The 14925-nt window shown below is 48.6% G+C and overlaps 1 protein-coding gene, 1 non-coding gene and 1 pseudogene across 3 annotated transcripts in view; all 3 read right to left on the minus strand.

Moving 5' to 3' along the window:
- Positions 1–1691: 1691 nt before the first annotated feature.
- Positions 1692–14925, minus strand: part of ANXA11 (annexin A11) — a 42714-nt gene continuing 29480 nt past the window's right edge. For both annotated transcript variants that reach the window (XM_054572482.1, XM_054572481.1), the window contains exons 8-15: positions 13318–13408; positions 12799–12878; positions 12605–12661; positions 10373–10466; positions 5623–5718; positions 4571–4629; positions 4240–4362; positions 1692–2763 (exon numbers count right to left, since the gene is read on the minus strand). In XM_054572482.1, coding sequence (XP_054428457.1) covers positions 2704–2763; positions 4240–4362; positions 4571–4629; positions 5623–5718; positions 10373–10466; positions 12605–12661; positions 12799–12878; positions 13318–13408 — 660 coding nt within the window. In that variant the 3' untranslated portion in view covers positions 1692–2703. The remainder of the gene's footprint in view (positions 2764–4239; positions 4363–4570; positions 4630–5622; positions 5719–10372; positions 10467–12604; positions 12662–12798; positions 12879–13317; positions 13409–14925) is intronic.
- Positions 8754–8836, minus strand: LOC129070042 (uncharacterized; annotated as a pseudogene).
- LOC129070037 (U1 spliceosomal RNA) lies at positions 9181–9344 on the minus strand. Its single transcript, XR_008529059.1, has one exon. It is a non-coding gene; the product is annotated as a U1 spliceosomal RNA (small nuclear RNA).

Here is a 14925-nt window from a genome sequence, read left to right on the forward strand (position 1 = left end):
TCCTTTCCTAAATTTTGCACCTCATCTTAGTCCCAGTCCTACCCCTAATATATAGTGTTCCTGCCAATGACCCACAGTGGCTGGAAATTTAGTAAGGGCTGAATTAATCTGCTGCCTCACCCTCTGTTCTAGGAGTGACATTAGATGTGTACCATGGACTGGCCGTATCTATCAACTTCAGAAGGCAGCAAAAGACCCAGGGTAGTACTCTCCCAGAAAGGTGACCTGTAAGGTCAAATGTCCCCCCTCCCTATCTTTTTTGTTCTGGATATAATCAACAATGCTAATAACCTCCTACTGACCTTAAAAGCCAGTAGATTCCTTTGCCCCTGGAGAGATCTGTGGAGTTCACTGTCCTCCAGCCCATACTTACTATGGGGTGGGCCCCCTGGTCATGACCAAGAAGGCAGCTAGAGGTACAGGAAGGCAGAGAGAACCAGGACCAGAATGAACACAGGTGGTCCAAGTGTAGAGACCAGAGTCTCAAACTCAAAGGCCTACAGGGCCAAATAGGTCACACGTGATGATGGAACACATTAGGGAGTGGTGGGACCTGTAGCCAAATGAAAAGTACATGCCTAAAAGGGGCAGCAGCAATTTGGCTCCAGCAGAAACTGCTGTGCAGGAATGCTGGGCCAGCATTGCCAGAATTTTTGTTTTTTCAAGAGAAGCTAGGAGTTTTCATTTTTTTTTAATATAAAATCTTTCATTGCTTAAATGTTGGCAACAATTTCAAATGTCTAAAAAGACTCTTTGGAGACCAAAGTAAATGCATGTGCAGGTTAGACAGTGCCTGCGCGGCACCAGGTTAAAAGCTCTGATGCAGACAACCGAGCAAAGTAATGTCATAAAACATTTGCAGTCATATTATAACAGATTGAATCAAGGCCCTGGCAAAACCCTGGACGCCTCTGGGGTCAGCCTGAGTACATGGTGAGCTGTGCAATGCCAAGCAGTCCATCCCACCAGCAGGTCACACCTGGCATCCAAGGGAGGGAGCAGCAGGAGAAGAACACCTCAGCCAAGCATGCTGGGTCTTGGTCAGGAAGCTGCAGGCATGGAAACTGAGGCAGAGATGAAAGGATTTGTTGGGCTTGCCATCGATTCCAACGCCCACATCAGTCTTCTCTGGCTGGGGAAGGCAGGTCTAGGTAGACCAAGCTAGTATCCAGCCAAAGGTTGCTCCATGCCCCTTGGTTTATCCTCTCCTCTCACCATGTCCAAGGGGCAGCGAGGAGTGAGGAGATATCCCCAAGCAGATGTCTGCTCTGTGGACAAACCATTCCTGGGCCCCCTGGCCAGAGCCCTCAGGTTGATCTTCCAGCCTAGCCTCTGGATTCTCTCCTTTCTAAACTTTCCACATAGGAGGTCAGAAAAGGAGTGAACAAAGACCCCTGACCAGCAAGCCATGCTCTGGATTCTGGACACGACAGTGATTTCTAGAAACTCTGTCCCTTCTGGACTTGCCCTCCCCTAATACCATTGACCATTGTATGGAATGTGTGGGAGGCAAGTGGGGGGCGGAGAGGCAAGGAGCCTGCCAGGACCACAACCAGGACCACCCCTTCAGATTGAAGGGTCCCCAGGGAAGGTGCTGGTCTCACACCTCTCTGGAGCCCGGCGGTAAGGCTGACCCCAGGACTCCTGCCCAAACCCTCCTACCAGTGTTCTGCTCCAGGACCCGAGTGAAGGATCACACTCTTCCTACCTTGCTCTCCGTGGACTTCACTGTCCACTTGTGACCAAAATCCCTGCGCCTTATCAGTGTCTGGCTCCTGCATGGATTTCAAGAAGCATCCCTTTCTCATATCCTTACAATCTGGGTCCCTGAAAATTACTTATGCTCAGGGCTTCCTGAGCTCAAGTTTTTATTTAAAGTCACATAAATTTTCACTGGCTAATAAGGTTGGATACCCTGGGCTACATGGCAAAATCATGGAGCCGAAGAAAACAAGCTGGCACCAAGGAGACATTTCCAGAATGTTCCAGAACTGGCTGGCTTTAATATATAAACTGCTTTTGGCTATCAACATTCATGTTTAAGGCACAGTTTCAATTACAGAAACCCTGTCACTGGCAGGGAGCTGGCTTTGTTTTTGTGGTTTTACATGGAAGAAGGAACAGCTGACTTTCTGGCCTTTTTTTTTTTCTTTTCCAAAAAGCGGTGACTTTGGCAATAACAAAGCTCATGACACATTCTCACCAGATTCAATTACCCTTAAAGGTCTTCCCTTTTACTCCTCAGTGAAGCCATGGGGCTCCCCAACGTGACAGCAGGGACTGGGTATGTATGGCAGCAGAGACTTGTATGCAGCTGTCTGGCAATGACTATTAAAAAAAGTGCCTCAAAATAAACATTAAAATTACAGAACTAAAATGAAGCTGAATGTCTCAGCTACAAGCAAAATGGAATGACTGCCTGAGTCAGGAAACAAAACAGCTACTTCAGCAGCAAGAGGCTGTGAGGGGTGGGAGGAACAGGCATCCTGAGTTCCAGACCAACCCCAGGCCCTTCGGCACGAGCACGACGTACGATCAGGAGGGGCAAGTGGAGGACAGGGCCAAGGCTCTACGATTGTCGGCACTGGGACACCTAAGGGGCTACACATTGTGGGTTTGCTAGAAAAAGACAGACATTTTTTAGGCCTTTTCCTGGCATCACTGTTGCTGGCAGGTGGACAGAAGTAAACCATCAGTCACCGCTCAGTCGTTGCCACCACAGATCTTCAGCAGAATCTTCCGGTAATCCCCCGAGGTGTCTCCCTGGTCGCAGAAACAAGTACATCCTTAAGGGAGGTGTGGCCAGTTTTGACCTCCTAGCTCCTCATTTTCTTGTGCCCCATGTGCCCTCACAGAGAGCGGCAGGCCCCATCCCCCATCACACAGTTCCCAGAGCAGTTGAGACTCACACACTAGGCAGCACAGGCAGTTTAGCCTCCCCGACCCCCCTTTAAAAAACAGAAAGCTACAATCACCCTAATATCAAAGTCGAAATTTGAAATTCAACACACACAAAAAATTTAAACAGTCAAAACACACCACCACTCAAGGCTAACTAAGGGTGGCACTTCCTGGGGCATTTTGGTTGCACTCAGTTGGGATTAGTGTGGCCCACTCAGGAAACGCAATGAACTGAACTGGGATGCCCACATAGTAAGAGTGGGAGGCACTGTTACTATGTGGGCATCCCAGTCCACACTGCTGCCTCCTCCACCTGAGCCCATGGTACTGACTTCAGAAGTACAGACCATGCTACGCTAATTTCTAATCATTTCCTTCCTTGAGGTCAAGGCCCATGGCTTCTTCCAGATGCCCAAAGCCCACTAACACACAGAAAATAATACTTTATAGCTAGTTACTAATTCTTTTCTACCAATAGCATCATTTTTATAGCCAGGGCAATGGAGGTTAGCTTCTCTCAGTGACATGCTCAATATCAAATGCTAGTGAGTTTGAAATCAGGACTTGGTCGTGGTGACTTCAGTTGCAAGGTTCATGTGAGTTCAGAATTTAACTTTCAGATCACCCAGACAGGAATACATTTTGTCACACTGGCTCCAGCACACAGTGATAAGAGTTGCTGGTGTTAGACAGACACTTACACGTCTCACTCAATGTGCTTGACTCGTACCACATGACTCAAGATTCAACAGTCCTCAGGGACCTATCATTATCCTACCCTTTAGGGTCAGGGAAATGGGATTTAGGGAGGTTTAAGATATCTGCTCAAGATCACACAGATCTCCAACAAGCAGAACTAGGTTCCAAGCACCATGACCCAACCCCAGAACCCTCACCCAGAACTGCCTTCCTCACTGCCTCCACCATAAAGCAACTCCTAGTGAGTCAGGCATCAATCCCAGAGGTGTTGGGCACGAGTGTCACTGACGGTAACAGAATCACCGGGTGGCCGGTCCTGCATTTTCTCTGACACCAATGTTAGGAACCCCTCCCCGCCCCCATTCATTTTCTGAGCAGCAGCTGTGCTGCATGCTGAGGATACAAGGTCGGGGTGGCAGTAGGATGAAGACCCCCCGCCGGTCCCAAGGAGCTTACAATCTGTTTGGGGGCAACTGGATGAAGTAGTAAAAGTTGAAAAGAGAAAGCACAAGGTCCACAAACAAGACACCCATGCACTGAGAAGGCTGAGCCGTGGGAGTTCCACAGGGGAGATAAAGGAGACAGCAGGAGGTGACCAGGGGGTTCACAGGCAGCCCCGTCACCCCCAGAGGCCCGTACCGTGATGTCATGATACAGCGACTTGCCGTACAGCCGCTTGTACTCCATCCTGATGTCCAGGAGGTCAGTCTCGCTACGAGACACCATGATGCGAATCAGGGTCCGGTCCTTTGTTCCTGCTCCCTAAAGAGTGTCCACCAAGGGTGTGAACAACAGGCCTCTTCACCATCCCAGCTTCCCCAGCACTCTAGTCCCCTCCTGTCCATGGGCCCTCTGTCCTCTTGGCTGAGGTATGGCTCTCCCCAGGCCTCCAATTCTGAGCCCTTGGTCCCAGGCACAAGTGGAGCTGACACCCTCCCCTACCCAGACCCTCCACGTGGATGTTGCGTACCCTCATGGCCTTGTTGAGCCTTTCAGCAAAGAAGGCAGGGGTATTCTTGAGACATTTCACTAGAAGAGAAAAACACAGTATAACTCCATCTGCAGGGAACTCCCAGTCAGGGGGCACAGAGTACACAGTGTCCTCTTAGGAGGCCATCTTCGTCTCCCCCTTCTCCTTGAGGCTCAATCAATTATCTACGGTCTCAGCTCCAGTTCTTCAGCATAGAAACATGCAGAGCCTGGACAACGGCCCAACTTCTTTCCTGGCAACCAACATGGTGAAAGGGGCTGTGCAGGGAACAAACAGGCTGATGATGAGGCGCCGTGTTGCTGCTCAAGCAGGAGGGGCTGAACTGGAGATGCTGTGAACCTCATGGAGAAAGGATGGCTGAGCAGGTGAATGTCTCCCTAGTGTGCTCAGACCATGAAACCTACCATGGGGGACATGCAGGGAAGCGAGGATTCGTCATGTCTTCCATCAGAAAGCTCCAAGGAAAGCAAAGCAAAAGATGGGCAAACCATGAGTTTCCCAAGAGGGTTTAAAGAAGGGCCAACCCCTAGTGGGGCGGGACCTAGAGCCCTTGCTTTAAAGGGCAGGGCATGGGCCTGCAAGAAGCACACCATCTTCCTGGGAGCTGGGCCAGCTTTCCTTTAGCAAGGCGTGTGTTGCTGTTGCAACCATGTGTTTCCATCACAAACATCTGACAACTGCCTGCAGGGATGTATTTTTAGAGGAAACTTGGCAGGATATGAGTCATCTCCTCCAGCAGGGCAGTTGGTTGCTCTCCCACTAATACCCACAGTGCAGCTCCCTTCCCAGAGTTTCACTGGAAATAGAAACAAGACACCTCCAGGATGGTTGGGAGTACAACCACGCAGTGATACGGGAAGCAGTGTGATTTCCCACCACGTAGGCACGCTGGATTTAGCAATCTTGGACCCTGTGGTTCTTTTACTGCACTGCCTGCCCCGCAACCAGAGGATGGTGAGCACTCTGAACACTGACAGTACAAATCAGTTCCAGCAGGCAGGCAGTGGACAAGGCAGGCACAGGACACTTACCCACGGCCAGCATGCCCTGCTCCAGGTCCCCAGACATCTCCCGACAGATGCTCTTCTCAATGTCTCGACCTGTCATTCGCTGATACTCGTTGAAAACTAGCAGAAGAGAGAAGAGACTTGTAATGGCTGAATTCTGTCACCTCCCCCCTAAATTCTTATGTTGAAGTTCCAGCCCCCAGTATCTCAGAATGTGACTGTATTTGGAGATGTCTAATTAGCTTTAAAGAGGTAATTAATTTGAAACGAGGACCTTAGCGTGGGCTCTAATCTCATCTGACTGGTGTCTTTAGGAGAAATTTGGACACACAAGGAAACACCAGGGACACACATGCAGAGGAAAGGTCATGTGAGGACGCAGCAAAAAAGTGGCCACCTGAAAGCCAAGGAGAGTGGACTCTGAGGAAAGTAAATGTGCTGACACCTTGATCTTGGACTGATAGTTTCCAGAACCATGAGAACATAAATTCATGTTGTTGAAGTCACTTGGCCTGTGGTGTTTATTATGGTAGTCAGAGTAAACTAACACAGGATACACGGTGAGCAAGCTCTGTCCCTTTCCGAGCCACCTCTCCCTCTGCTCCTGGCATCTGTATGGCCCCAGTGACCACACCTGTCTAGCTTTCAGGTCAGCCAGTCGCTTTACCCAAGCTGTGTGCGCCCCGCCCCCGCGCCTGCTCATGCAGTCCCACGGCCAGGACTGCCCTCACCAGGCCGCTTACCCAAACTGCACCTAAGATGCCACCCAGGACCCCCCACCAAAACACAACAAAGAGATCCCTCTCTTCGGAAACCCTGCACTTCCAGTCCATTCCATTCTTTCTCCATTATTCCGTGCGTCAATTTTGTCTCAATCTGACTGTGAGCTAACACCTATCCAGCTCACCAACTCACCCTAGGATGAGCTGAGCACCCACAAGAAGTGACTCAGTTATTAGAGAGGCAGGTGGCACCGTGCAGCCCTGGGTCCTAACTCCAGCTCTAACCTTGGATATAAATCCCTCCTCCCCCAGCCCAGGTCTGTTTCTATCACTGTTCCCCAAACTTCTGTCATTTGTATTTCAATGTGGTGATTTCTGCTGTATCTGTCTTCATTACTTAATATTCTTTTTAGATCACCTCTTCTTTTCTCCTATGTAATAACTTTTGTGAAACCAGGGTTTTAAATGCTATTTACATGACTAAGATGAAAATATCTTCACTCACGCTCTAGTGCAGAGGTTAAAAAGTACACTCTGGAGCTAGATGCCCTGAGTTCGAATCCAGTCTCTGCCAGGTTCCCAGCTGGGTGACCTAACTTCCCCATTTGCCCTGTGCCTGGCTTCCTCATCTATAAAGTGAGTGAACAACAGCACTTACTTGTGTGCACTGTAAGACTTAGTGCATGTACAAGTAGGGACCTGGATTTTCATGCAGGCCACCCACCAAGTTGCCAAGTATGGTCCTCATTCTAGTCCTCACCTGTCCTTACATAATACACTCCTCTTTCTCTGGGTGTTTCTTCTTAGTCTCCTGCTATGGCAAGGGTTCTGTCCTCAGACTACTTGTCTCTCTCCAGTCTCTCTCCTGAGTGGGTCTCTTGCAGTCCCAGAACCTCAAACGCCTTTGACCCACCCATTCATTGCTCCCAAACTTCCATCTCTAGCGCAGACCTCTCCTGACCTCCTGACTTGTAAGTCTAATTTTCTAAATGGTATCTCTAGCTTTAGGCTCCCACTTCCTTCCCTCATAAGGTCTGCTCTGTCCACAGCTTCCTAAGCACATTCTTTCTCTGACTCAGTCAGAAGAAATGCTTTTATCACATCCCTGAGTGCTTTCTTACACATACTCCATGTCCAAGCCATTGGCAAACAAGGCCAGAAGCTGACCCCTTCTCACCTTTTGCCCCTGCCACCTGGTCCAAGATACGAGTATTTCTCCTCTGGATACTGCAGCAGCCTCCTAGCTGGCGTCCTGCTCTGCCATTGGCCCCTTCACTCTTCTCAACACAACAGCCAGTGAACTTCCAAAACCTAAATCACATCCTCTTCCACTCAAGAGTCCTCAAAGGCTTCCTGTTCACTCAGGATAGAAACCTAAGTCCATGCAATTGTCAGCAGAATCTCTGGCCATCTCTGATCTGAACACTCTCACTCACTCCACCTGCTCTGGCCTCACCAGCCCCCTCACTGTTTCTCAGTTGTGCCAGGAGCCCCCTCCACCTACAACACCTTCATGTTGTTAACTCACTTGCCGCCGCCTCAGTGAGAACTGCCCCAAGCACCCCCCCAACCCTCATCACTCATATTTCTGTTTCCAACTTTGTTATTTTGATCTAAATGACTTGCCATCTGGTATAGATTTTACTTAATTTTGTTTTACTGCCTGTATCCCCAAACAAGAATGTGAAGCACACGAGAACAGAGCTTATGCAGTGCTGTTTCCTATTGCTTCCCACCCTGACTCCATGACCTGGCACAAGGCAGGAGCTCAATTTATATATCTGTGAATGAATGAAAGTTACTTAGTATTTATTCATTGTTATGCTTTTCTATGCCACACTTTGGAAAATATTGGATTAGGTGCTCTTGATGGCTCTCTCAAGTCTAACATTCCACATTTTAGCATACAGGTATCAACCAGCGCGGGGGCGGACATTTCCCTCATCTCTTCCTTTGCCTTCCTCCAGAACTGATGTTTGCAGAAATGCAGGAAACATGTTGGTACATTTTGGGGTTGTTTTTTTTTAGAGTTTTATGGAAAATTTTTATTCCTTAGTTAAGCTGTTTTTAAAAAGCAGCTCTAGCCCCTTACCAGACCTAAAGGTCATGGGTTCAATTCTCAGGCAGGGCACATACTTAATTTGCAGGTTCAGCTCCTAGTGAGGATACATACGAGGCAATCAATCAATGTTTGTCTCTCACACTGATGTTTCTTTCTCTCTCCCTCTCCTTCTCTATAAAATCAATAAGCATATCCTTGGCTGAGGATTTAAAAGAATAATAATTAAATAAATAGTTGCTCTACTAGTGCCAGAAACATCGATGTCAAAGATGTAAAGAGTTTGGGCAATGCTATTTCAGGAAATGGATAAAAGCAGTATTTCTATTTTTTACTGGGATTTTAAATGTGTGAAAAATTTAATAAATATTTTAAAAAGATGTTCGTATTTTATCTATTTTGAAAAGTTTATATTCAGATACTACACTTGATCTTAGCCAAAAGGCCGAGAAGCAATAAAAAAAGTTTATATTCAGAATTATAGGTGAGGTTTGTTTTCCTTTTTAAAGGAGAACCACTTTAAGTAGTAAAAACAGAATTTTATAATTTAATAAGCATACCTACCACCAATGTGTTCACAGTTAGTCCAAAGAGTAAAACTCTGGCTTAAGTAGAGTTTACATTTTGCCTTAAATATCCCAAAATTCACCCATGTCCACTTCGGCATTTTAATCTTGCCTGATACCATAAAATAGGGTAAACCTTGATTGGTGGCCAAATTTCTTTTATTGTTCCAGCGTTCTTTCTGATCTTGCTCTCTGATTCCATACATTCCAGAACACCAGACTTTTTTTTTTTTTAAAGGGAAGAGCACAAACACAGTCCCCCATTATCACAAACTGTGCACTTGAGTTTCCCACATTTGGGGAAATTGCAGGGGCCAGCACATCCGGAGGGCAATGGCGAAGCCTCGCCCTGGGAAAACCACCTTCGTGATCATGGCATCTCCCCAGCCAGGTAAGTATAAATTACCCCTCTTAAGATTCATAGCTGCACTAGAATATAATGTTGTCCTGAGGCCTGTAGACTTGCCTATGAAGCAAGTTTCAGAGAACACGCTCTGCTTAAGACAACAGAATAATATAGCCTGCTAAGCATGTGTAGCTCTGTTCTTTTCTTCTTGCTCTTAAGATAATGTCACCACCCTGGCTGGGTGGCTCAGTTGGTTGGGGTGTGGTCCCGTGTACCAGAAGGGCATAGACTCCATTCCCAGTCAGGGTACATATCTAAGTTGAGGGTTCAATCCTCAGTCGGGGTGCATATGGAAGGCAACCAAACAATGTTTCTCTATCACATCAATATTTCTTTCTCTCTCTCCCTCTCTCCCTATCTCTCTCTCTCTCCCCCTCTCTAAAATCAATAAAGACATATCCTTGGGTGAAGATTTAAAAAAAATTTTTTTAAAGATAGCATCACTGACTCACAATCCCCAGATATCTTACAAACCTGTTTTCCTGAGACCGCCTAACCACAGTCACATAGAGCCAGACAGGATGTCTGAATAGATTTGTAATAAACTTCTAGAATGAGGGGAAATTTCTTGCTCATTGTTTGCCTGAAATCTTGGCTTATGTTCATCTTATTAAAAAAGATATATGCTCCCCAAATACCCACAAATTCAGTTACTAAAAGTCCTTTAAAAATATTCTTTGCCAATGGTTCCATAGTGTGGGCCATCCTGAGTTTTGTACATGCAGGACTGATATCTTTTTCCTTTTTATTAAATTTATTGGGATGACACTGGTTAAGAAAATTATATAAGTTTCAAAAGTATATTTCTATGATACATGATCTTCATATTGCATTGTGTGCCCACCACCCAAAGTCAAATCATCTTCTATCACATATATTTGACCTCCTTTACCCTTTACTACCAGCAAACAAAAGCCCCATGCAGAAAGGAACTGCTAAGTGTTCCTGAAAGCTCTGTTTGCCTGTCATAACCTTGTCTACCCTCACTACCTGGCCCCAGGGGGGCCTGGGATTGCCTTACCTGCCACCAGGTGGGTCCGGCTCCGGGAGCACAGGATTGCATTGAACTTGGACTCATCTGTTCCCAGGCGGTTCTCCCCAGCTGCGTACAGCTCCTGGGCAGAGGGGAAGACAGGCACACAATGCAGGCCTCACCCCAGGCACCAGGCTCAGGCCACCTATGAGAACTGGGCAGAGATGCTGGGCCCTGCAGGCCCAGAGGGGAAGGAAACAGGAGCAGTGCCCCGGCTGTGCTCCATTCACTGTGCGGAACTAGACACCATCTGCCCATACATCCCCTTACTGAGCAACACAAAGGATTCTGAAGCTGGCAAGAACTCAGAACCTGGAAAACTGAGCCTGGCAAGAGCCCAGGATAGGCAAGGGACAGCTTTAACCCAATGAAGGGAGCAGCAGTACCAAGGGAAAAAATGGCAATGACCGGCATGGGTCTGAGTGCTAGCTCTAGAGCCAACTTGCCATGAGACTCTGGCCCTCTTTGAGTCCTGTTCCCTTGTCTCTACAATGTAAAGGTGAGATTAGATTCGGCAGTCAGAGCTGAAAACACAAAGGGGCCAGCTGGGTAACCTGAGGAAAACAGGCTAGTTGTAGGGCCAGAGAGTGCTGGGAACCAAGGCTAACCACACAGAGGGGTGGTTACTTCCCAGCATCTGCTGAGACAATGACAGAGAAATTCAGGCGCACAAGTGCTAGATCCATTTTGCATAAATAGCCAGAAATCCTGGTTTCTATGTAAAGTTCCCCAATCTTTAGAAGCAGCTTCCCCATCTATAAGGGTGAACATGCAAGACAATAAATATTATAACTGATAAATCAGTTACAGATGTGGGATTTCACATGATAGGATACACCCAAACTTTTCCTGTTTGGGTGTATATACTATTATGTTTACAAATGGGCAGAACTTGCATTTATCTGTTAAGGCTTTTGAAAGTGTGAGCTCAAAATATTTGCCCATTTGCAACCCCTGTAACAGGTAACTCGAAAGTGTCTCCTGGCCTCAGGTAACAGCTCTGGATCTAAAGGCACCAATACCCAGAGGAAGAGGGTGGCCATCAGGGGCTCAGAAATCCCACAGGTCAAGGTGAGGCAGGAGCAGGTCCAGAACTATGAAGGCAGAGCAGCAGGCATGAGACCTTGAGACGGAGACAACTTTAGCCATCAGCTGGAGAATGGCCAAGACAGGAAATAGGAAAATAGGAATAGGAATATTCCCACTGAGGTCAGAGCCAGAGCCCGGGAGCTTTGAAATTGTCCAGTTGAGTCTAGAGATGGGAATGGATGTCTCAAGCCAGGGAGATGTGAAGGCAGAGACCCTGCAGGAGGGCATCTTGGGGGGACCCGGTGGGGTCTGTGTGCTCCCTGCAGAGAACTGAGCCAGGAGTCTGGGCCCGTGTCCAGGCCCTGCCCCCAGATTTCCCTGGGCACAATGCTCAACCTTTCTGAGCCTCAGTTTCCCTATCTGGAAAACAAAATGGACCAGATCATAAGAGTGGCTCTCTTCCAACCCTAACAAGAGGGCATTCCACAGAGGTCCTCTTCAACATGACAGATGGGAGAGATAAGGAGACCACGGGCAGTTCCTGGGAAGCTCTGTTGAGGGTTTGGGGTGGGGGCAGGAGCAATGACGAGGGAGAGAGGTATGGCCAGCTCGATCCCACCAGAAAGCTGTGGCTCTCTCCAAAACTTCGATGGTCTGAATTCATTAGTGGGAAACCCAAACTCCTCTAGAAGGGACACTCAGATGCCTGGACAAAGAGAGGAAATGATGACTTTTCCATTTTTGTCTGCAGTCACAACACGCTGGGGACAGGGTGGAATTCTAAGGCTGTACAACGAATGTGAAAGATGGTTTCTATGCTCAAACTTTCAAAAGCTTCACAAGGAAGTGTGAGTTCTGTCCATGTGCAAATGTAATGGCATATGTATCCAAACAGACGAAATACAAGTCACATTAAGTCCCACGTTCGTAACTGTGATCTACCAACTGCTGTGAGAGTTATCACGTATGTTCCATCTTACAGGTAGGCGAACTGAAGCCCAGAGGCTGGGTGACCTGCTCCAGGCCACACAGTTGATAAGTAGCAGAGCTGTTCTGAAAGTCACAGCATCTGTAACCCACTCTTTATCAGTTCTCTTCCCATCCTAGAGCTCCTCTTTCATCAAGAAAGTGGGGCACTCCCACCACCTTAGGAAGCCCAGGCAGGGTGCCTGATCTGGCCATGACACTCACCTGAACATCCCTCTGAACCAGCGACATGTCCACATTTGTGCTTTCATTCCGGTTTCCCTGAATGGAAACAGTCTGTATGGTAAAGACCACTCCCTGCAGTTGCACCCCTCCCTCCCCATTCCTTTTCCTCCTTGCTCAGGGATGCCCTTCTCTCCACTCTGAGCTCTGGTTCTGAGCTGTCGTGGGAAAGGTACCTGAGACAGAGAGATGAGGAGCCGCTGGAAGTGTCCTGATGTGTCGCTTCGAATGGCCTCCTCCAAGGTCTTTTTGAATTCTGGGAAACACAGGGAAGGCCTACCTTGTATCCCCGTGGACGAAGCTGCCCACTGCAGACACAGTCAACAGTGGGCACTGAGACGGGCCTGGGAGTCCTGGGCTCCAGGAGGCAGGTGGCCCACAAGGCTCTCCAGGAACACACAAATGGAAATCCAGGAGGGGCTGTGAACTCCAGGTGGTCCTGGCCTCTCCTTAGGCTTGGCCTCAACCACAAGGTTCTCCTCCACCCTCCCTTACTTTAGTCGCCTGTCCTGTGCACAAACAGCAGGCAGGGTTAGGTCTTGGATCAAAGCCCCATGTATTGCTTGTGGTAGATGAGGTGATAAGCATACCAGGAAGTAATACAGGCCCTGGGAGAGGGAGTGGCCAAGGCCCTGAACACAACAGGGATCCAGCAGGGGACAGAGCAGGGGACAAAGGACGTAGGGCAGCCTAACCTGTTTGGTAGGTTCTGCTCAGTTCCCGGATGTGCTCATTGCTACGGGAGGCGAGGATCTCAATGAGGCAGGCTTCATCAGTGCCGGCCCCCTGCAGAGAACAAAACAAACCACAGACTTGTTACAGCTCCCTCACTGGCACCCAGGAAAGACAACAGGTGCCATCCCACTACCCTCCTCCCCAAAGAACAAATCCCAGCAACAGGCCACTAGGAGCCACTGGGCTGCTATCCGGCTGCAAGCAGCCAAGTTGTCTTCCACAGCCCCCAGGAAAGTACCAGATAATGACAGAGATCGAGAGAAGGATCATCCCCATTCTACCCACTGGGAAACTGAGAATCAGAGAGGTGTAGTGACTTGTCCAAGGCCACACAGTAAGCAGGGGGTTGAAATGTGGACCCAGAACTGTTTTATTCCAAGTTCAGCCTATAATGAAATGGGCTGAGAAAATGGGTTTAAAGCAAGCACGGACATGTGGAAAGATGAGTCTTAGCGAAGACTGTAGAGCATCTGGAGACACCCAGGAAAAGGCAGCAACAGTGAGGACAAGGGAGAACCATGCCAGGGACAGTGGGAAGGTGGAGGGCAAGGTCACCAGCCTGGCTTCTGTCAGTTTGAATCTCAGCTCTGCTGCTGACTAGTTGTGTAACCTTGCACACATTACTTAACCTCTGTGCCTCAGCTTACCTGTCCGTAAGATGGGGGTGATGCTGGTACCCGTCTCATAGGAAAGTCACGATGATTAAATGAGTTACACAAGTTAAGCACCCAGAACAGTGCCTGTCATACAGGAGGCACATCAAAGGCTTAACTATTTCATGTTTACTGCTATGATAGATGACTCAAGAGTTCACCAAGCACTTCCGTTAGCCTCTAGCTCAGTGCTCACCACATGTCTTGAGAGAGCAACCACATTCCCATTTTATGGGTGTTCAAGGACACACAGCTGCTCAGTGACAGCTGACCCCAGATTGTGCTGTTTCCAGCACCCCAAAACCACTGTCACCTCATAAATGGCTGGGAGCAGGGGCTGGGCAGAGAGCTAGGGGCCACTCCCAGGTGCCCTCCCCAACTGCCTCCTGAAGCCCTCTATAGAAAAAAGCATGTAGGCCCTACACTATAGGGCAGTGGTCCCCAACCTTGTTTGCAGCAGGGACCAGTTTCCTGAAAGACAGGAGAGTTGGGAGGGCACAGGAGGTAGAGCTCAGGTGAGCTTCCCTTTCTCACCCACTGTGGATGGGGGCAGAGGGCAACAGGAGGCAGGGGCAGAGCTCAGATGAGCTTCCCTCACCCTCTGTGGATGGGGGCTGGGAGGGGAGGCGCGGGAGTCGGGGAGGCAGGGCGGAGCTTTGCTTGAGTCCCAGTTCCTAACAGGCCACAGACAGTGGTTGGGGACTCCTGACGTAAGGTGTTTCAGGAGAGTCTTGTCTCCCTTCCTGGTTCCACGCTTAATTCTCTACCTCTCCTCTTGGGGGCAGGAAGCGTCATTGTGCCTCTCCACCACTGAGGAAATGTTAGATTCCTTCTGAAGCACCTGTTCTATTCACAAAGCTTCTCCTTCTGTGGGACTGCCCCTCCCCATCCACAGGATTCCTGCTGTGGAAGTGG

The sequence above is a fragment of the Pteronotus mesoamericanus genome, unplaced genomic scaffold (assembly GCF_021234165.1).
Source record: "Pteronotus mesoamericanus isolate MK-2021 breed Mesoamerican mustached bat unplaced genomic scaffold, CSHL_Meso_final contig_24, whole genome shotgun sequence".
NCBI classification, from domain to species: domain Eukaryota; kingdom Metazoa; phylum Chordata; class Mammalia; order Chiroptera; family Mormoopidae; genus Pteronotus; species Pteronotus mesoamericanus.